Source organism: Nilaparvata lugens, chromosome 8, assembly GCF_014356525.2.
Source record: "Nilaparvata lugens isolate BPH chromosome 8, ASM1435652v1, whole genome shotgun sequence".
Classification (NCBI taxonomy): Eukaryota; Metazoa; Arthropoda; class Insecta; order Hemiptera; family Delphacidae; genus Nilaparvata; species Nilaparvata lugens.
In genome coordinates, this window is record NC_052511.1 from 52,413,678 (window position 1) to 52,436,555 (window position 22,878).

Here is a 22,878-nt window from a genome sequence, read left to right on the forward strand (position 1 = left end):
CCAATCTAGAGAGCTATAGATGGTCATTGATGGGCATGTTAAAACTGTCGGTCCCGGCTAAAGTATGACAATACTGTTGACGACTCAAATTATTATACGTTCAGGTGGGGTGAGGTGGGACCTTCCCGCAAGGAACTCCCACAAACGCCATGAGAATAATAGGGAGTTAATCGAGAAGAGGAAGGAGACAGGGGGAAAGGAGAAGTAGGAGACGAGGTAGAAGGAGAGGAAGAGATAGAAGATGTGGAAAACGATGAGGAAGAAGAAGAGTAGAGGGAGAAGAAGGAACAGATGATGAAGGATATATGAAGGGGAAGATGAAGAAGGAGAAGGGGGAGAAGATAATGAAGAAGGAGATGATGAACAAGAAGAAGGGGAAGCAGGAGTAAGAGGGGTTGAAGGAGTAGATAATGATGATGATGATGGTGAAGAAGAAGCAGACAAAGATAGGATTGAAGAAGGTAAATGAAAATATTGAAGAAGAAGAAGGGAGAAGAAGGAGGTTGTGGAGAAGGTGAGGGAGGAGAAGGTGGAGAAAAAAAAGAGGGGGAGGTGTAGGAGTCGTAGGAGGAGGAGGAGGAGGGGGAGGTGTAGGAGTCTTAGGAGGAGGAGGAGGAGGAGGAGGAGGAGGAGTAGGAGGAGGAGGAGGAGGAGGACGAGGATGAGAATGAGGAGATGGAAGAGAAGGATGAGACTTTTTGTGTAGTTGAGAAGTTGATATTGTGGTAATTATTCATATTGAATGAAAAAGACTAAGGAATTGTCAAAAAAACCACTGATTTATTGATAATTAAAAAGACCGGTTTCGGTTATTACACCATTGTCAATCTCTGATGAACTGAGATTATCAGAGATTGACAATGGTGTAATAACCGAAACCGGTCTTTCTAATTATCAATAAATCAGTGGTTTTTTGACAATTCCTAAGTCTTTTTCATTCAATAAGAAGGATGAGATGTACGAGAAGAAGAGGAAGAAGAATTAGGGGAAGAAGAAGAGGACGAAGAAGAAGACGAAGAAGAAGAAGAAGAAGTAGAAGAAGTAGAAGTTCTCGTTTACTTTCAAAAAATAATATAAAAAGGTTATTTTAATATACCCTGTTGACAGCTCATGGATGGGCATGGATGGGCACTTTAAAATTGTTGGTCCCGGCTAAAGTATGACAGTCTTAAGGGCCTGTTGACGGCTCAAATTATTATACATTCAGGTTAGATGGGACCTTCCCACAAGGGACTCCCACAAAAGCCAAACCATGAAACAAAATCCATGAGAATTTACTTTATGTTTCGATATACTTGAAGATATAATGTCATATTACTGTATTTGGATTATAATATCTTACAACAGTAACAGCAACCGCCTCCTCCGGTTGCTCGGTTGCCAATTGGGGAGCACCCTTAGTGATGACGTCACCATTCACTCCGTCAGGGATCAGAGTTTTGCGCAGAATCTCCGGAGACAGTTTGCGCCACATGTAGTTCACGAACGTGAACTCGAGCAACGCACAGAACACGAACGCTGCAAACCAAACAAACAAATTAATTCTAAAGAGGCGTTTACATTATTAGTCAAGTTCACTAGAATTCAAGTTCTGTAGTTCTGTATTCATTCTAAAGAGGCGTTTACATGAGTCAAGTTCACTCGAATTCAAGTTCTGTAGTTCTGTATTCATTCTAAAGAGGCGTTTACATGAGTCAAGTTCACTCGAATTCAAGTTCTGTAGTTCTGTATTCATTCTAAAGAGGCGTTTACATTAGTCAAGTTTACTCGAATTCGAGCTCTGTATGAATATAGTACTATGTGTACTTTCCAACAGACAATCAACAATTCCAATTAATCACAGATGGAAATAAGTGAGATATTGCAATTATTCAAATGCTAATGAATTAATTATTATTTTTAAACGAAAATCCAAATTAAATGCTGTAATTCACCCCGAAGACTTCTGCTACTTCAAATGAAAACGACTAAGACATTGTCAAAGAACCACAGATTTGATGATACTACTTCTGCTACTGCAAATATTGACAACAGGGTAAACAGTTTCCCGTACTGATAAATAATTTTTGAATAGTAGCGCTCATCGAATTCCCATCCAGCTGTTTACCCTGTTGTCAATATTTGCAGTAGCAGAAATCTACGGGGTGAATTACAGCATTTAATTTGGATTCTCGTTCAATAATAATATTTTCAATTAATTCAGCATAATTTTGTGCAACCGGCCGTGAGTAAGTTAGCTTGAATATTATTTAAAAACTGTTCGCAAAATTCAAAAACACATTGCAACAGAATATTCAGGAATTTGAAATCTTTAAAATATAAAAGTATAGTATTTAAATACCTGTGCAGGTTCCCATCCATACGTCAATGGCCTTCACATAACTCACTTGGGGCAGGCCACTCTGAATGCCTGCAAAAATAAAATAAAAGTTCTCATTATTCTGATAATCACGATAGGAAATAGATTTAAACTTAAATATAAATTCGATGGAATACTCAATCAATGTTCTTGATAGATGTATTTTTTTCTTATGATAAAAAAAAGTGGAAAAACAGAAAACAATAGAAAACAGACAACTCTGTTTCCATTTATTTGTTTATTCATTGCTAGGTAACCCTTCCTTAGGTTTTTTATCCTTCACAACTACATCAAACAATTCAATGCAACAGTTTTCGAAGAAATAAGAAATGTATCACAAAACAAGTGGAATATTGTAGAGAAAAGAGAATTTGAAAAAATATATGAGAAAACATGTTTTCAGAAGTGTTTAGCATGCTTCCGGAGATTCTGTAAATCTGAATCAAAATAATTTTGATTTTAATTATAATCTATATATATTATTATGCATCTACATAAATTGGCGGAGCTTTGGACATATCAATGTCCATTCTTTGGAAAGAATATTAAAAATATCCTCCCCACTAACTCTCTACCAAAAATTAATCTCATTATAGAGAGGAGAGTTCCTTTTTCCTTTTTCATTATAGAGAGGAGAGAGGAGATTCCATTATAGAGTTCAAATTCATTGATAGAGAGGAATAGAGAGGAAGTGATTGGGTGATGAAGGAAGGGAATGTGTGTGTGTGTGGGAGAGAGAGAGAGAGAGTGATAAGACATTTTTGGGAAAGTGAAGAAAGAGTGCCAGAGAGGATAGAGGATAATGAGAGAGCTTGAGAGTGCGAGACAAAGGTGCAAAACTATTCTCATTCATAAATCAATGCTATAATTGATTGAAGTATTGACCAGAGCTCTGTGAGGACACCGCCAGGAGGGTGGTGACTCCGAGGGTGGTGCGCCCTGGCACAGAGTCCACATCCATCCAGAAGGAGACCCAGGAAATGACCACTATCAGGATGGTCGGCAGGTAGCTCTGCACCAGGTGGAAGCCCACTGACCGCGACAGGTAGAATTCGGCCACCAGGCAGCTGTAGTTACCTGACAAAACAAGAGAAATTAGGAAATAAACTGTAGAAAATGGACTCAAAAAATTAGAAGATAGTCTCAAAACAGTCACACGAATATATCTGTAGTTAGGCACTACCTCTGTAAACAAAGCCGTAGTGCTTTCGTGTGACGTCAGCACAGGTAGGGCTCCTACACCAATAGAAACACTAGCTGATATAGATCAGCTGAAATCAAAGAATTTTTATTGGTAGAAGCCCTATAGGCACTTCCTCCGTAAACAAAGCCGTAGTGCATTCTGGTGACGTCAGCACAGGTAGGGCTCCTACACCAATAGAAACACTAGCTGATATAGATCAGCTGAAATCAAAGAATTTTTATTGGTGTAGAAGCCCTATAGGCACTTCCTCCGTAAACAAAGCCGTAGTGCATTCGTGTGACGTCAGCACAGGTAGGGCTCCTACACCAATAGAAACATTAGCTGATAATAGATCAGCTGAAATCAAAGAATTTTTATTGGTGTAGAAGCCCTATAGGCACTTCCTCCGTAAACAAAGCCGTAGAGCATTCGTGTGACGTCAGCACAGGTAGGGCTCCTACACCAATAGAAACACTAGCTGATGTAGATCATCTGAAATCAAAGAATTTTTATTCCTGTGCTGATGTCACACGAATGCACTATACGGCTTTGTTTACGGGGGTAGTGAGTTAGACAATAGAATATAGAATAGAATGACTTGTTTACTTGTTGTTTTTTTAGGCAGCTGTAGTTACCTGAGAAATCAAGGGTATTATCAAGAGTAAACCGTCAAAAATAGTCTGGAAACAGTAGAAGATGGTCTCAAAACAATCACACAAATATATCTGTAGTTAGGCAGCTGTAGTTACCTGGGAGAACAAGGGAATTATCAAGAGTAAACCGTCAAAAATAGTCTCGAAACAGAAGAAGATGGTCTCAAAACAGTCACACAAATATATCTGTAGCTAGACAGCTGTAGTCATTTGTGGAAATAGTGAAATAATGAATAAACAGTGGAATATGATTTAGAAATAGTCAAGTATAGTCTCAAAACAGTCCATCAAACACAGCTGTAGTTACCATTAGGAAATTATGATATAAACAGTCTAAAAAAGTTCAATCTAATCTATTATTATAATAATTTTCCTCTTAGGCTAGGCACACACCAGTTAATTAAGGCAATATAAGACATGATCAGACACGTTTAGTCACAATACTTCTTGATGCTTATGACGCAACTCACACTGATTAGTCATTGCAAGTAGACATGTCTTCATAAGCAACTATGTGAAGTATTGTGACTAAACGTGACTGAACATGGCTAGTCTTGTCTTGACCAACCAGTGTAAGCTCAGCATTATGATCCACAGATTGACTCAGATAGAACTCCGTCATCAAGTCAACAATAAATTACTATAGTTTCCTGCAAGAAAATAGATCTCGAAACCCATTGGATGAAAGGCCTAATCTGGAAATAGGAATAAGTTAGTTTATCAGTTTGTTGTGCCTTGGATAAATGAATGACTGAAACAATCAGTGATTCAGTTGATCAGTAGAGAGGAAAATTGATAGAGTATTCGTCACTTTTGATATTCTCAAGCTTTCATCACTAAATATCGGGGCACCGAGCTTCAATCGTTATTTATTTATTGACTTTTGATAAACCGAACACTATTCTTTAAAATGATTGGGGAAGTACTAAACACAGCCCACTAAGCACAGCCCAAAACTGTTTTTTCCCGAATTTGGATTCCTACACTATAAATAGTCCAGAAAGTAGGTTATGTTCCAACACTTGAATTCAGGTTCAATTTTCTGTTTAAACATTTGAAAATAAAATATTTATAATCTAGATTATATACAAACCAAATTGAATAGCAAAATAACACTCACTAACCACTTGAAATTGTCAAAATAATGATCAACTTTGAAAATTATGATATACTCTAGTTTAGGAGGATTATCATGTCATGTCAACAAATCAGTGATTATGTTGATCAAATCGATTTAATTGTCTAGCTAGATAAAATTTCTCGCTGATTGATTATGATTACACAGCTGGAAATAATTCTGTCTCTCTCCCATACAGGCACACGCATCTTCTGTTATCGAGAGACGACGAAATTATCATCTGTTTTCCAAGGATGAATTATCCTTTTAATGTCGTTCAGCAAGTTTTCCAAAGAATGAGACCTAGTGCAATCGAATCTTATATCATGAACCTACTAAGTTCCAAATTCCGTGAAAATCGTTAAAGCAGTTTTCGAGATCCATAAAACATAAATAACCAGATATAAAAATAACCATATTTATATAAATACAGAAATTGCTCGCTTAATATAGAATAGAATAGAATAGACTTTATTTGCCATAAAAACAAATACAGACATACTGTTGGAAACACAATATTGATTGTAAATAAAACAATAATACAATAAAAATTTAAAACTAAATCATAATAATTATGGCAAATTTACTGAGCGCAAAGAAAATAAATTTTCCGTCCGCGCACAGGAGTATCATATCAACAACAATATAATAAATATTAGAATATTGACAAAAATAAAAGAATATAAGAAGCAAATAATAATGAAACGAGAGCATAACTAATTATACTAGGCTAAGATGAAACATTTTGTAAATATACTGTATAGGCTACAAAAAAGTATAAAATGAGATGGAGCTACACAATTGAAATTGAAAAATTTGAGGATATTCAAATGATTAGACCTATTGAATTTCTAAACAGTAGAACATTAGCAGGGAACCTTACTGAATACATACTAAAAGGCATGATAACTCAATATGACTTACATGCTAATTTTAAAACATTTTATCAAGGATTTTTCACATAAATGAATAATCTTATCTCTGAATATGATACCAGCTTTCAATGACATCGATATTGAGAGCAAAAATTACCTTTTTTATTTTTCTCTTGAAAACAGGAAGAGGATAATTAGCATAAACTATATCCTGTGGCACATGATTGAAAAACCTGCCTTGCAAAAACAAAAAGATTTTTGAAAGAAAGTGCTATTGGGTCTAGGGATTGGGAACCTATCAGTGAACCTTGTTCTCATTATTCCAGTTTCATGTCCCAAAGTTGCCCCTTGATTTCCACTAGACCAATAGAATTCAGACAGGACCTTGAAGACGTACAGGTGCCTCAGAGGCATGATTTTCATAACCTGGCATGACGATAGAAAATCAAAATTCTCTTGATTAGCAATTGCTCTAACTAGAGACTTCTGCAGAGACATTACTGGCCTTAATGAGTTATATAAGTACTTCCCCAACAGACCAGCCCATAAGAAAGGCGAGATTGAGCGAGAGCAAAGTAAAGATCTCTCAAACAAATGTTGGACACATATTTTTCAAACTGAAAATTCTATGCAGTAAGCAACGCAGGTACTTCTTCATGCCGTCTATCTGTCCTTTCCACATCAAATTGTCATCAACAGTAATGCCAAGATACTTTACACTTTTTGACTGATTGATGATACCACAGTCACAGTCACGACTGGTACATCCCACATGATGGAACTTTAAAGGTTGGGTTAGCAAGAAAGAAGAGGCTATTCCAAAATTCAAATAAATGGTTTTATCAAGATTCAGGCTTAATTTATTGTACCCGAACCACATGGAAATCAAGTGCAGGTCGTTTGACATCTGATCATACAAATCCTCATCAGAACATGCACCATAAGAAAGTGCCGTGTCATCAGCAAACACTGTAAAACTTCCTCTGAAGGGGCCCAGATACAGGTCGTTGATGTAAACCAAGAATAAAATTGGTCCCAACACAGAGCCTTGTGGAACTCCACAGTCGATCATCAGAAGCGGGCTGGAACTCAAGCCAATGCTTACAGCCTGGGAACGCCCAGTAAGATATGAACGGAACCAAGCAAGTGGCAGACCAGGATATAATCAGGATATCAGAGAATAGTCATTGGATTCTATACGATCAATGATAATCATACTTTTAAAGGGTTTGAGAGCCTTTTATCCTCATTAATTGAGAATTGTTAAAGTATTTGAGCATGACCTATTCGAAATGGTCTATTATTGGCATAGTTTGATACATAATGTATGAAAATTAGACTGTAGTAAACATTTGAGAAGGAATAGTTTTGGGCACAAGCCTTTCAAGCCTCCTCATATAACTGTAGATGACTGAATAAATAAATAAATAATATGTGAATATGATACTGGAAGATATCTTTTTAATATGAATATCGGGGACCGAGTTTCGCTCTGGAGTACAAAAGCATAAAAAATCTATTACGGAAGAATAAATTATAATAACATTCATACAGAAATGTTCTATCCAATCGCAGTAGATTGAGATTAATTCCCAGAGGAATGCAAAAATTTCACTCACAAAGGCCCAGTTGCACAAAAGCCAGTTAAATATCAATCCTGATTAACTTCACGTGAACCAAATCAGAGAAGACCATTTCAAAAAGATAGATCTACTGGAATTGATCAGGATTGAAAATAACCCGGCTTTTTTGCAACCGGCACTAAGTACCTGATTGAATGATTGCGAAAGTTCAACAGCTGAGTCATAATTTTGACACAGTCCCACACACATGAACTCGCTCACTCACTTCCATCACGAACAGATGACGAAATAATTATTATCAGCTGTTTTCCCAAGGATGAATAATAATTATCCTTTCAATGTCCTTCAGCGAGTTTTCCCAGGGATGAGACCTAATACAATTAAATCTTCATATTATAAACCTAGTATGTTCTGAATTTCGTGAGAATCGTTAGAGCCGTTATCGAGATCCAGTGAAATACAAACATGTAAACATCTAAACATATAGACATATAAACAGAAGTTGCTCGTTTAATAGTATAGGATGATAATTGTACATTACTGAATAAATAAATAAATAATTTATGAATATGATACTGGAAGATAACTTCGAAATATAATTCGAAGGTTCATAAGAATGTGAATTCCATATTTTGATGTCTTGAAGGCTTACCAATTTGAAAAGATTCTTGACATTCTGATGGTACAATGTCGACGATCTCGAATTGAGGCATCTTCAATCCTTTTCCCATTATCACGGGGTTCATAGTTTTCCATTCCAGGCGGAGTTCTTCTATTGTTTTTGAAACTGAAATATAAATGACAAATAATATAATATTTGAAATATTATTAATGTACAGAAAACTGCGCGAAGAGAATTTCTGTTGACAAACTAATATAATTTACAGTCTAAGTAGACTAGATACTCGCAACAATCAACATAGAGTATGAAATTACAGAACCCAATTACAATCCATTGATGGAAGCTAACAATTCAGGAGAAATTAACGTGCCCGTGTTATCGGATGGACACGTTAAACTGTCGGTCTCGGCTAAAGTATGACAGTCGTAAGGCCCACTGTCGGCTCAAATCATATATTCAGACGGTGGGACCTTCCCGCAAGGGACTCCCCACCAACAAAGTCATACGACTTTACTTTACTGAGGAGGAATGAAAGAAATATTGTCAGTTCTCCATAATTCATCTGAGACAAAAACTAGGTAAGAACACTGATCATGATGCTTAAGAAATATTGTCAGTTCTCCATAATTCATGAGACAAAAACTAGGAAAGATCACTGATCATGATGCTTTCAATGCAATGAAACTTCAGATTGGCTCAAATAGATTATGAAGAGCTGACAATATTTTTCCTTTTCTCCTTGGTATCGGGATATTCCACAACATATCGTCATAGAGAAAAAATTGCCTAAAAGTAGATATCCCATGGTATATGGCGTTTATGTCGCAATGTTTACCGTTAACTCAAGCCGATAACTGTCGATTATTGTCGATTTTTACTGTTTTGTTGGGGTGAGAGTTCTGACGTTATTCTTTATATTTAAATAACGATTAGCCTCCTGCTTGGCATCAGTCGGTAAAGCATGAGATTTTGATATAATCATATAATTAGGTCGTGGTTTTTTAATAGGATTCAGTCTCAAAAATCTTGATAGGCCTAGATATGGGCTTCTCCTATAACTCTTGTAATTCAATAAATAATAAATATATATAAATATGATACTTATACTATAGTGTTGAGGAATAAAAAAAAAATAAATTGCACACCATAAACGTTTCATACATATATTAAACAAATAATGCAAAAAATAGATCGAGGCAAAAAATATATAAAGAGCGATAAAAAATATAATATAAAAATAGAACAATAATTGAAATCAGTAAAATATCACAGGCTAAATTTTATATTCTAGATTTATGGCACGAATCATTACCATGTGCCTTTATCTTAAAATCATATGCATTCTTTTGCATGTAGCTGCGATATGCGCTTGCTAATACTTGTCGACTTGGACAATTCAATTAAAAATATGTGCTTTAAGATCAGCTTGATAAATTAGCCACTAATAATCCAAATATATATATATTAAAATCTCTAGTACTTAGTAGATTTCTTTGTATCGAATATATATTTTTATCTCAGGGTGCAAGATTCGGCACCTGACGGAATAGGTAGAGCCATTCATCTAGTGAATTAGAGCTATAACAAACTATCGCAAATTATATTGCAAAAATTAAATATCATATGCATATGTTTTAATAGCCTAGATTTTATACTTCTTTGATTCAATAGAAATTTCTGAAATGTATTGATCTATCTTTTTCTTTCAATAAAATACCTTTAATACTAATTTTACTTGCGCAAGTATTACTCTTATTAATTTCTTAATTTATAATAAAAACCCTTTCGGCGAGCTAGCTTTGATCATCAGATTAATTCGAAGCACTAGGGCGCCCATCACTAATTCAAATTTATCACTCACGTGTCGAAAATCTTCTTGTAAGCCGCCGATGTCGATCCAACTCCATGTGGTCCGGGAATATGGTAGCCGGAATCGTCTCTTCCAGGGGTTATAAATTTATTTAAAAATGAAAATGACTTCTGCTTTACAATAGCATCACGAAGTCTTTTAAGAAATTTAATAATTTAATTTAACTTTAACTTTTACAAAATTATTAGCAAGGTACTACGCTCTAAAATATTTGGGGTCCTCTTATGGTGGCATTTGGCTGGCGAGTGCTGGTTCTCCTTTCTCAATTTTACAAATCTTATTTCCGACTTTCAAATTAACATAAAATTTGAATATCTTAGTCCTCCGCCATTTAGGTTCAAATAGATCTTACAAAAAATACCAAAATATTGCTTAGATTGTATGATTAATAATTTCTTTGCATTCGAGCCATATCGATAACATAGACTATACAAAGTTTTAACACAAAATCTAGTACATTTATATAAATATATAGAAATATTTTTGAATTGGCCTACAGTTGCCGCCTATTAACTGCCGTTTTACTATTGGTGCATGCAAATTTTATTCGGTATTCATGCGCCTGGTAACTCTTATTTCCTGAATACACTTAATTATTTTTATTTGGTTTATTTGTTATGCTCTTTACATGCTAGCTAATATTCTATACATTAATATTAATTTCATGCTACCTAATAATTAGCCACGTGAACAGGTGTTTTTTCACATTGCACACTATTTGATTGCAATAGAGCTCTGCCAAGGGGTTTTGGTCAGATTCTACGTTTCTCGATTTGATCGATCTCTAGGTCACCGATCCGTGAATACATGTACCTAACCTCAATCTTCAAAATATTTTATATAATAATCTATTTATGAGCAACAAAATTCCTTCAAATCCTTTTTAGGTTTTTGTACCATTTAGCCAGAACAAGCTGATGCTATCTAATCTTAGTTATTATCTATTTGGCGATATTAGCCAGTTACTTTATTTTCAGACCTATTACTGTTTCGGTTAGGGATTTTTATCTACCCAAATTCGATACTTTACACGCGCCCCTGGGTTTGAATTCAAAATATTTGAGAATCACAATGTTTTTAATGAAAACCCACCCTTCAATACATCGATATACACTATACTTTATTTATAAATTATACTCTCATACTTCTATCACAGTTCGCAGACATATTTGCTGCATCTCCTTTATACCTTTATCAAATACAATAACAAATTCTCCTCCTCAACACACATAAAATATCATAAATATAAACTTCTAAACGCACTCCTCCTGACAACACTTAAAACATAGTATTTTTAAATTCGCCGCTTGCAGGGCCGCCAACCTAACTACACACATTTCATGATTCTCACAATGATTCCTTTCAGACAATAATTTCGATTCACAAACTTCTGGGCTTATATCTTATAGTATTTCTTAGGTCTTAATATAAATAATTTTCTATACATCAGGTACAATACTTTTCTTTTGCTAATGGCTCTTTGGTTTTTTGGTAGCTTGCATTCACTTTAGTTTTTTTTCAGGTAACAAACGTGGCATAACTAAAGGTAATAAATATAAAACATATAAATAAATATACTAACATTGATAAATATAATAATAACAATAATAAATAACAATAATAAATAACAATTTTGGGGTTACCATACTTTTTCATAATCATATGTTTACAGACATTACATATTTGATTCAGGTGGCTTTGCCCAGCTGGTCACTGGCTCTACAGAATTTGCTGTCGAATTTCATAACTAACCTAATTGCTGCATTTTTTTCCTTTCAAAGGTAATTAACAATTTTTAAACATACTATCCCCGCTTGTGTCCTTTTTTAGTTGATGTAGCTAATTTAATTACATATTTAAAAATTATTCTTTTTCTTATTGCAGGCTTCTAACGGTTGGAAGGAATTAAAACACTGGATTGTTGCCATGCGGTCCTATGCCAAGATTAAATTTATTACGAAAGGTTAGTAATTGGCTTGATAGTGGTGTTTTCTTTGATTGCTTATCGTATTTATTTCAAATTCTGTGATATGGTTTAATATTGGCTACATTTTCCCACCAAACAATGTGCGTGTTCTCACTCTCTTGTAACTGAACTGTGTTATGCTGCGATATGGCTACTATAGTGAATGGCCCTGAATAAATTAAAAAGAATTTGCGAGTTACTTTCTCCAAAGCATTTGATAACCTGTGGCTCTTTACTAAAACTTCATCTCCAACGTTATATGAAAATATTTTATATGCTCGGTCGTGGAATCTCTTTCTGCTATTTGCCTTCTGCTCTAGCTTTAACCTTACTAGATGATGGATATTAGGGTTTGTTAACTTATTCACTTCTGAGCTTGGAAAATCAATTAATTTTTCGATAAATGTATTGTTCCTTTTACCGAATATGATTTCGTAAGGCGTACGACCGGTGCTTTCATTTAGGCTATTATTATAGCATTCTTCTAAAAATGGTATATACCTAACCCATTGTTGGTGTTTTTCATTACAGTACGTCCGCATAAAACGAGAGATCTCTGCCATACGTCGCTCTACCGGATTAGCGCTGGGGCTGTAAAGAGATGTCCTCGACCATTTAATATTAGCCAGGTGAAGTATTTCTTTCCACTGCTTGCTACAAAAATAGGTTGCGTTGTCTGATAGTACTCGTTTGGGCTTTCCTACTTCACTTGTCCATCTTTCCGTTATGCATCGGGCCAAAACTTCTCCGGTCAATTTACCTATGGGAAATAGCATGGTATATTTTGAAAAAACACATGTAAGCACGAATATGTATTTTTTTCCGTATTGCGCCATGGGCAATGGACCATATATATCCGCTGATATCAATTCCAATGGTGCGCTGGGGAGAATGGGATTCATTTCACCCCTGATATGGTATCGCGGGTATTTGGCTTTCTGGCATATATCGCAAGTTTTCACTATTTTGGCCACTTTTTTATGCATGCTTTTAAAATAACAGCTTTCTTTTAGTAGGTGGAGGGTCTTCGTAGTTCCAAAATGTCCAATGCGTTCGTGAGCTTCTTTTATCAAATCTGTTTCCATATTAGCGGGGATGATTAGGCGCCAGTCGTAAGTATTTTTAGCCGGTCGGTGGAACATAAATCCTTTGTAGCGGGTATACTGTCGCAGGTAGTCGGGCGGTTCGGCAGCTCCTTCTTCCATCAGTTCACGGATCCGGGACAGTCTTGGGTCTTCATATTGGGCGATACGGATTCTTTCAGGTGTTAACATGGCAGTATGAATTCGTGGTTGGATGTTGGGAGGATATGGTATGCTTTCTCCACTCTTTACGGCGAAACATCTCAGGTTGGTATCTTGACAATATGTAGCGTCTATTTCCCTGGATAGAAAGTCGGCGGTCTGATTTTTCTTTCCTGGCAGATGGGTCAATTCGATATCGTATTCTTGAAGCGCAAGAAACCATCTAGATAAGCGGTTGTGATTCAATTTGGCTGTTTTGAAAAATGTTAAGGCTTTGTGGTCGGTATTGATAAATATCTTATTGCCGAGTAACAATGTCCGGTACTTAATACATACTTCCACAATACTCAACAACTCTTTTTCGGTCACAGAATAACGACGCTGGGCTGGGTTGAGTGTCTTACTGAAAAATGCTAACACTCCTTTCTCTCCTTGCTCATCTTCTTGGAAAATCTCTGCGCCTATCGCGTAATCTGATGCATCGACATTCAAGAAAAAAGGTTTCTTTAGGTTAGGGTGTTTCAACACGACGGAATTTAGGAAAGCTTCTTTTAGTTGCTGGAATATGATCTCTTCTTTGTTAGTCCAAATCCAAGGCTTGGTACTAGACAGTATATGACTGAGTTGAGCAGTGTAGTGTGACATTTGTTTATTAAAACGGCGGTAGAATTGTAAAAATCCAATAAACTTTTGTAATTGTTTACGGTTGGTTGGTGATGGAAATTGTCTGATGGCTAATAATTTGTCCGGGTCCTGTGATATGCCAGTAGGTGTGATTATGTGTCCTAGATATTTCACCTCTCTCGCAAAAAATTCACACTTAGATAGTTTGAGTTTCAATCCGCAATTTATCAATCTATCAAATACTATATCTAAATGCTGGCAATGTTCACGTATATTCTGTGAGGCTATTAATCCATCGTCCACGTATAATGTACAGTAGTCTCTGATATCGTCTCCTAGCGCCTGTCTCAAACATCGTATGAATATAGCCATAGCATTTCTTAATCCAAACGCTAAACGAGTGAACCTATAATTGCGTCCATTAAACAGGAAGGATAAATAATCGCGCGATTCCGGTGCTACTTGGACTTGCCAATATCCTGCGCTCAAATCTACCGTTGAATATATGGTCTTGCCATGGAAAGTTTGCATAACTTGTTCAATTTGGTCTGGTCCTTCTCGGTCATCATCCAATATGCGGTTCAAGGCGCGAGCATCCAGACAGAGTCTCACTGTTCCATCCTTTTTGGCTACACACACAATCGGCAAACTATAGGGTGCTGTGGATTCTTCTATAATTCCTAGTTGTTCCATGCGAGATATTTCTGCTATGGCGGCGGATCGATAGGTGAAAGGTATGGGGTATGATTTGCGGTAATACGTGTCGTGTGGTTTAACGTTGAGTGAACATTTGAAGTGAGTAGCTAGGCCAGGTTGTTCGGAAAAAACGTCTGCATTTTTACGGAATACTTGAATTATTTCCTGTCTAGTGTCAGGGTGCCAATCGGTACGTTGATGAATTCTGTTTATCAGTATCTCTAACAATTCTTCGGTACTAGAGTCGGCTCTTGACGGTGCTCGGTCCTTAGTTGTTAGGCTTAGTACCTCCATACACTCCATAGCATTTTCCATTCCGTGGATACCCCACTCCCTCGGCACGCCTTCCATGTAGTGAGCGAAATGTACCTCAGCGATTCCTTCAGTGCGTTTCTTCAGATCAAGGGGTACTATAACTTCGTATGCTTCGGTTTCGGTAAATGCATGAAATTTCGAGGTTTGGAAATTTAAACAGGCCTGGAAGTGTTGTAGAAAATCTGTACCTATTATTATGTGCGGACCGGAAACAGGTAATACAAGAAATGTATATGCGAATCGTTGTTGTTGAAGATTTATTTCCAGTAAACATTGAGTAGTTATATGTATTCGCCGTCCTGGACTGATACCTGATACATATACGTTGGTTAACGGTAGAGTAGCTAATTTTGTTTTTTCTTTCAGACGTTGAAATATGTCTGTTTGTATGAGGCTACATTGTGAACCACTATCTACTAATGCTTGAACCTTCATTCCATATATTTCGATATCGATATACGCTTGCATTTGGATATCCGGTAGCCTGCTTTCTTTTTCCGTTTCTTCTAACAAAGTCTCCGGTAAATCATTCTGAATGTGGTGTATGATGTTGAAATATCCTGCTTTTCTTGGTTTGTTTCACTTGAGCTTGTGCTTGCTGTATCGGGGGTATCATATAGTCATGGTTTATTAGCTGTAGTTTTCTGTATATCTGGTGGCGGGTCGTTGGGTGCTGGGTTCCGGGTTTTTTGTTGATTCAATCCTATTGCATGTGCTAATGTATAATTTGTACTTACTTGTTGAGGTGGCGGTTTATAATTCTGTTGTAATTGTTCTGAGTGTGATTATTATTTGAGTTTAATCGATCACGGCCATCATAGTGATTCTTACGATTGCTCTGCTGGGCATAGTGGTTGGTTGTGCGATTTTGAAATTTTTCATTATTCCAGTTACCATTTTGCCTGTGCTCATAGCGGCGTTCAAATTGAGGGGCAGATCGGTAGCGATCATATGATACCGGTTCATAATTTTGGCTGTTATACTGATTAAATTTTGAGTTATGTTGATTTTGTGCGTATCTCTGGTCTGAACGGTGGTTTGATATTGCCATCACAGACTGTATGCCATATAAATGATTTATCAGCTGCTTGCAATCAGTAATGGGTTGTGTGGCGAGTGCCATTCTAACTTGATACGGTAGCTTCTTTAAAATAATACTTGCTAATGCCGATTCATTAATGGGCTCGCTCAATTGAGAATTTTTAAACTGTAGGGCAGTGACGAAAGTGGTACATGCACCGTCTAAGTTAGGGTTGAAATCGCATGATATAATGTCCGCTAGCACGTCCAACTGTTTACTTCTGCTCCAATACTGTTCCAGGAAGACAGCTACAAACTCATCCAATGATGTAAATTCATGGGCTCTACTCCGAAAGAACATCAGGGGTTCGCCAATCAATAAACTAGTCAAACGAAGACGCCAAAAATTCCAAGAGGTAGGTGCAAGAGTTTGTACTAATTTTATCTGATCAATGAATGGTTGAGGTTGCAAATGGCGATCAGTATTATCAAATTTTCCCAGTCCTTGTAATATACTATGTACGTTGAGGTTGTCTGTTTGAATCCCTTGAGGTCGTTGTTGAATATGATTTTCTAATGCTGTTATTTTTTCCTGTGTTATCTGCCATTGACTATTATGTGTAATTTTATTTGCGTTTATTTCTTGATTTAATTGAGTCAGAGTGGATTTTTGAATTAGTAGAGTTCCGTTTAAAGCTTTACAGGTTTCTGTATTTTGATTGATGCTACCTTGCAGTTGGTTCATTTTTGTGGACATATTAATCTGTTTATTTTGTATTTCTTTAATACTGTTAATATTTTTGTCAACTGTAGTTGTTAAGGTTTGATTGGCAACGGTAATTTGTTTGTGGATTTCTTGGTGGCAATCGGCCTTAATGTTATTTGTTATATCCTGAATGGGTGTAGTGATTTGTGTGGTTAGGTTATCTATCCTTTCATTGAGTTCACATGTAACCGTATCCAACCTTTCCGATAATCCTGCCGTAACTTTATCCTGACTTTCTTTTTGTAGAGTTATCATTGCTTTTAATTCTTCCCTATGATTCTCTACTTTAGTTTCAATATTATCCAACCGTCGTTCTACTGATTTTATAGCGCCTGCGGTCTCTTTCATGCCCTGTTCCACTGTTTGTTTATTTTCCTCTTTTACTGTAGCAATCTCTTTTTTAATCTCCTGCATCATATTATCCATTGTGTTTTGTAACATAATATTGAAAGTACTGCTAGTTTGTTCCATTATTACCTTTTGAAGCGGATCTAACTCTGTGATTGAAAATATACTTTGTTTGCCCAGGTGTGACTCGGCCTCCGGCGATGCGGGTTCTGCAGGCTGCTCCTCGCCCCCTTCAAAGTTGATCTCTGCTATCCGTTGATTCAATGGTGTGTCAGCGGCGTCGATTCGAGTGGATGATAGAGGTTGCAGACCTGGTGGATCGAAGACTATCGACCCGACGCTTCCTGGTTCCCTTTCTCGTGGCGTATTGGCATCTACCGTGGTGGGGTTTGATGTGCTTGGAGTCGACAAAGTGGGATCTGTGCAACCGCCGTACATATATGAAACTTCAGAGTTTGCGGGAGTGTGATTCATTATGTCAAATATGATAAATGCTAATTAAAAAGTGATAAATGATAAGCGAAAATGCTTAAAAAAGAGACACAAACCGGGACTTACAGTGAAACAGTGATGTGTAAAGTGTTTGGATACTCATACGACAAGGTATTTATACTTAAGTTTTTTATAATGCTCTAGCGCCCCCAATGTTTTGTTTTAATTTATTCTTGGCTAGTTTACAGGCTGTGACTTATTTTCCAACCGGCTTAAACACATAATATATTTTTGACTAGAAAGTAATAGCAGTTTAGGCTTATAAAATATAATCTCTCTCTATAAACATGTATTTTTTACAGTACTAATAATATAAAATTTTCTTTAAAACATATAATTTCTCTTATTTAAAGCTATTGATTCCCCAAAAAGTAATACAAATTTCACTTCGCCAGTTTTCCTCAAAACTCGTATAAGTTATCTATAATTTTCAATATGGTTATTGACTTAATTTCAAATAATTATTCAATGAGCTTGGCTCTCATCATCAGTCCCACGTTGGTACGGCATGTTTCTCTGACGTTATTCTTTATATTTAAATAACGATTAGCCTCCTGCTTGGCATCAGTCGGTAAAGCATGAGATTTGATATAATTATATAATTAGGTCGTGGTTTTTTAATAGGATTCAGTCTCAAAAATCTTGATAGGCCTAGGTATGGGCTTCTCCTATAACTCTTGTAATTCAATAAATAATAAATATATATAAATATGATACTTATACTATAGTGTTGAGGAATAAAAATAAATTGCACACCATAAACGTTTCATACATATATTAAACAAATAATGCAAAAAATAGATCGAGGCAAAAAATATATATAAATATGATACTTATACTATAGTGTTGAGGAATAAAAATAAATTGCACACCATAAACGTTTCATACATATATTAAACAAATAATGCAAAAAATAGATCGAGGCAAAAAATATATAAAGAGCGATAAAAAATATAATATAAGAATAGAACAATAATTGGAATCAGTAAAATATCACAGGCTAAATTTTATATTCTAGATTTATGGCACGAATCATTACCATGTGCCTTTATCTTAAAATCATATGCATTCCTTTGCATGTAGCTGCGATATGCGCTTGCTAATACTTGTCGACTTGGACAATTCAATTAAAAATATGTAGTTTAAGATCAGCTTGATAAATTAGCCACTAATAATCCAAATATATATATATTAAAATCTCTAGTACTTAGTAGATTTCTTTGTATCGAATATATATTTTTATCTCAGGGTGCAAGATTCGGCACCTGACGGAATAGGTAGAGCCATTCATCTAGTGAATTAGAGCTATAACAAACTATCGCAAATTATACTGCAAAAATTAAAAATCATATGCATATGTTTTAGTAGCCTAGATTTTATACTTCTTTGATTCAATAGAAATTTCTGAAATGTATTGATCTATCTTTTTCTTTCAATAAAATACCTTTAATACTAATTTTACTTGCGCAAGTATTACTCTTATTAATTTCTTAATTTATAATAAAAACCCTTTCGGCGAGCTAGCTTTGATCATCAGATTAATTCGAAGCACTAGGGCGCCCATCACTAATTCAAATTTATCACTCACGTGTCGAAAATCTTCTTGTAAGCCGCCGATGTCGATCCAACTCCATGTGGTCCGGGAATATGGTAGCCGGAATCGTCTCTTCCAAGGGGTTATAAATTTATTTAAAAATGAAAATGACTTCTGCTTTACAATAGCATCACGAAGTCTTTTAAGAAATTTAATAATTTAATTTAACTTTAACTTTTACAAAATCATTAGTAAGGTACTACGCTCTAAAATATTTGGGGTCATCTTATGGTGGCATTTGGCTGGCGAGTGCTGGTTCTCCTCTCTCAATTTTACAAATCTTATTTCCGACTTTCAAATTAACATAAAATTTGAATATCTTAGTCCTCCGCCATTCAGGTTCAAATAGATCTTACAAAAAATACCAAAATATTGCTTAGATTGTATGATTAATAATTTCTTTGCTTTCGAGCCATATCGATAACATAGACTATACAAAGTTTTAACACAAAATCCAGTACATTTATATAAATATATAGAAATATTTTTGAATTGGCCTACAGTTGCCGCCTATTAACTGCCGTTTTACTATTGGTGCATGCAAATTTTATTCGGTATTCATGCGCCTGGTACCTCTTATTTCCTGAATACACTTAATTATTTTTATTTGGTTTATTTGTTATGCTCTTTACATGCTAGCTAATATTCTATACATTAATATTAATTTCATGCTACCTAATAATTAGCCACGTGATCAGGTGTTTTTTCACATTGCACACTATTGATTGCAATAGAGCTCTGCCAAGGGGTTTTGGTCAGATTCTACGTTTCTCGATTTGATCGATCTCTAGGTCACCTAATTGGATATTTGAACTATTATTAAGTCTTTAAATTAATTAATATTTATTTATTTATTTATTAATCTATTAGAACAGTCACAAAAACGATATTTGGAAAGAGAAACAGGCAATTGCCCAAAACTTCTTCAATTCCTTGATTTTGGCACATAAATAGTCCAAAGTGAGGTTAAGTTTAATTTCTGTTTTTTCACCAAAGATTAACACTCAGAGAATACGTATCGAGATATGACTGATGAATTCTGAATTTCGAAGGGTTGATAAGAGCCGGAAATAACACTAAACAATCCGAAATTTTCAAAAATATTGAAATAAACTTGAAAATTTTGAGCAGAAAAATTAAATCTACTATCACTGCAACTATCAGCTGAACTACTAGTTCATTAGCATTTGAATAATTGCAATATCTCAATAATTTCCATCTGTAATTTGTATTTTTTGCACCACTTTTCCATTTGTTACAGAAACGGCAAGAGTCGAAGTTGCAGATCCAGAAGGTAGTGCATATGATTTTATTGTCGTTAAATTCTTAGAACAATAAAGTGAAATATTGAATATAGTACGACAAAAGATAAAATTACGTTTCACATCAACTGTACACACAATCTTTGGTCTTGAGATGGGAGGGACTTGTTTGTCTTAAGATTCTATATGCACTAAGCAAGATGAACAAGCATTATTCCTGTTCTCTGCTCATTAAAATCTCAAGAATGGAAACAGATATTGACTTGGAAATTCGCATGGTTCATCTTCATAGTTTTTCCAAAGATGGACACTTCTCAATAATCAGTTTTTTCTTTTAGTTTTTCTTATTTCGGGAATTTAGCATGATGATAGAGATCTGAATTCAACACAATAAATATTTCACAAATAACAGTAGAATACTAGTAGTTGTGTGAACAGTAGACCTCGCGCTCAGTAAGTTACATTGACCTGTTGTTATGTTTTCTCAAACATTAATAAATAATTTATGAATTTAAAATGTCTAGAAAAAATCCTAAAGAAACATAGAGCTTTCTGTCTTATCGTACCGTGACGTGTCGTCCCGTAATGTGAGTGTGAGCGCTGTTATCAGGTCTGGCTGCAACTGTCTACAACGTTGATGGGAAGATACATTTTCAAGATGTTCGATGTTTTTGAACGGGTAGTATTATAGTCAACTGTCTACTAACGTTGATGGAAAGATACATTTTCAAGATGTCCGATGTTTTTGAACGGGTAGTATTATAGTCCACTAGACAGCTGATTTATGATGAATAATTCCATAGTCTGATCTTCACGGTAATATGGGCGTATGAAGGAGACTCCTTTTTCCTTTCATATTATCCTTGAAATGCAAAATTTCCAAAAACCTTGTATATACATCGACGAGCAATTTAAAAAGGAACATACCTGTCAAATTTTATGAAAATCTATTACTGCGTTTCGCAGTAAATGCGCAACATATAAACATTTAAACATTAAGAGAAATGCCAAACCGTCGACTTGAATCTTAGATGTCACTTCGCTCGGTCAACAAGAGAGTCATTTATTTATACATTGAATCATTCAGGCAACCATTTGTGATGGTGACGCAATGACATACCTGAGCATGTAGAGTATCTCTCCATCAGGGTTGATTCTGATTAGCACATTTGGCACAGTGACAAACTGGAACTCGGCATGCTTGGCGTTGGGGAAGTAGTCCTCCGGCTTCCAGATAGCCATGACCAGATTGGATCATTCTAACCAGCACATTTGGGACGGTGACGCAATGACATACCTGAGCATTTAGAGTATCTCTCCATCAGGGTTGATCCTGATTAGCACATTTGGCACAGTGACGAACTGGAACTCGGCATGCTTGGCGTTAGGGAAGTAGACCTCTGGCTTCCAGATGGCCATGACCAGATTGGGTCATTCTAACTAGCACATTTGGGACGGTGAAACAATGACATACCTGAGCATATAGAGTATCTCTCCATCAGGATTGATTCTGATTAGCACATTTGGTACAGTGACGAACTGGAACTCGGCATGCTTTGCGTTGGGGAAAGTAGACCTCTGGCTTCCAGATGGCCTTGACCAGGTTGGGGTCATTCAGGTCGAGAACTTCTGTAATGTCAGCGTGTTTTAGTCGCTCGTCCTGCCACTTCTGACGCAGATATAGGTCCACCTCATAGTCCTGAAACACAAGAAAAACGAAAAAGTTGTTAGAAATTATCATGAATAGATGATTATTATAATAAAAATAGCAACAATTTTTCATTGAAATTATAATACAATCAGTTTCAACACATTTACTTCCATAATCAACGTTACAGCTGACATTTTATTGGAAAGAAACAGGAGATTGATTGATAATTGAAGATAGGAGATTCATTCTTCAGAAGAAAGGAGGAACAAAAATTCTAGATCACCAGGGTAATATTTGAGTGTAGAATTTGTGTTCATCTAGTTTTTCAACCGTCGAAAATTAAAATTCTTAGTGCCGGTTGCACTACAGCTGATTAAATTTTAACCGTGATTAGTTCCACGAGAACCAATCAGAGAAGCCGTCTTTTCAAAAACGCCTTTTCTGATTGGTTCTCGTGAAATTAATCACGGTTAAAATTTAACCGGCTGTTGTGCAACCGGGCCTTAATTTTTGTTGTTTTCAATTAAAAATTGACTAAATTCCAAAAAAATATGGAATCATAACCCTATTTCGATATTTCAAAATTCAATCTAAATTTGGGAGAGAAATAGTACAAGGAGAATCCCTAGTTTATCTCT

The 22,878-nt window shown here is 35.8% G+C and overlaps 1 protein-coding gene across 1 annotated transcript in view; it reads right to left on the reverse strand.

The window, feature by feature from the left end:
* LOC111044991 (glycine receptor subunit alpha-2-like) overlaps positions 1 to 22,878 on the reverse strand; it is a 169,710-nt gene that overhangs the window by 1,634 nt on the left and 145,198 nt on the right. The window contains exons 2-8 of the mRNA XM_039435185.1: positions 22,166 to 22,288; positions 21,710 to 21,810; positions 14,177 to 14,274; positions 8,423 to 8,557; positions 3,245 to 3,436; positions 2,342 to 2,410; positions 1,343 to 1,518 (exon numbers count right to left, since the gene is read on the reverse strand). Coding sequence (XP_039291119.1) covers positions 1,343 to 1,518; positions 2,342 to 2,410; positions 3,245 to 3,436; positions 8,423 to 8,557; positions 14,177 to 14,274; positions 21,710 to 21,810; positions 22,166 to 22,288 — 894 coding nt within the window. The remainder of the gene's footprint in view (positions 1 to 1,342; positions 1,519 to 2,341; positions 2,411 to 3,244; positions 3,437 to 8,422; positions 8,558 to 14,176; positions 14,275 to 21,709; positions 21,811 to 22,165; positions 22,289 to 22,878) is intronic.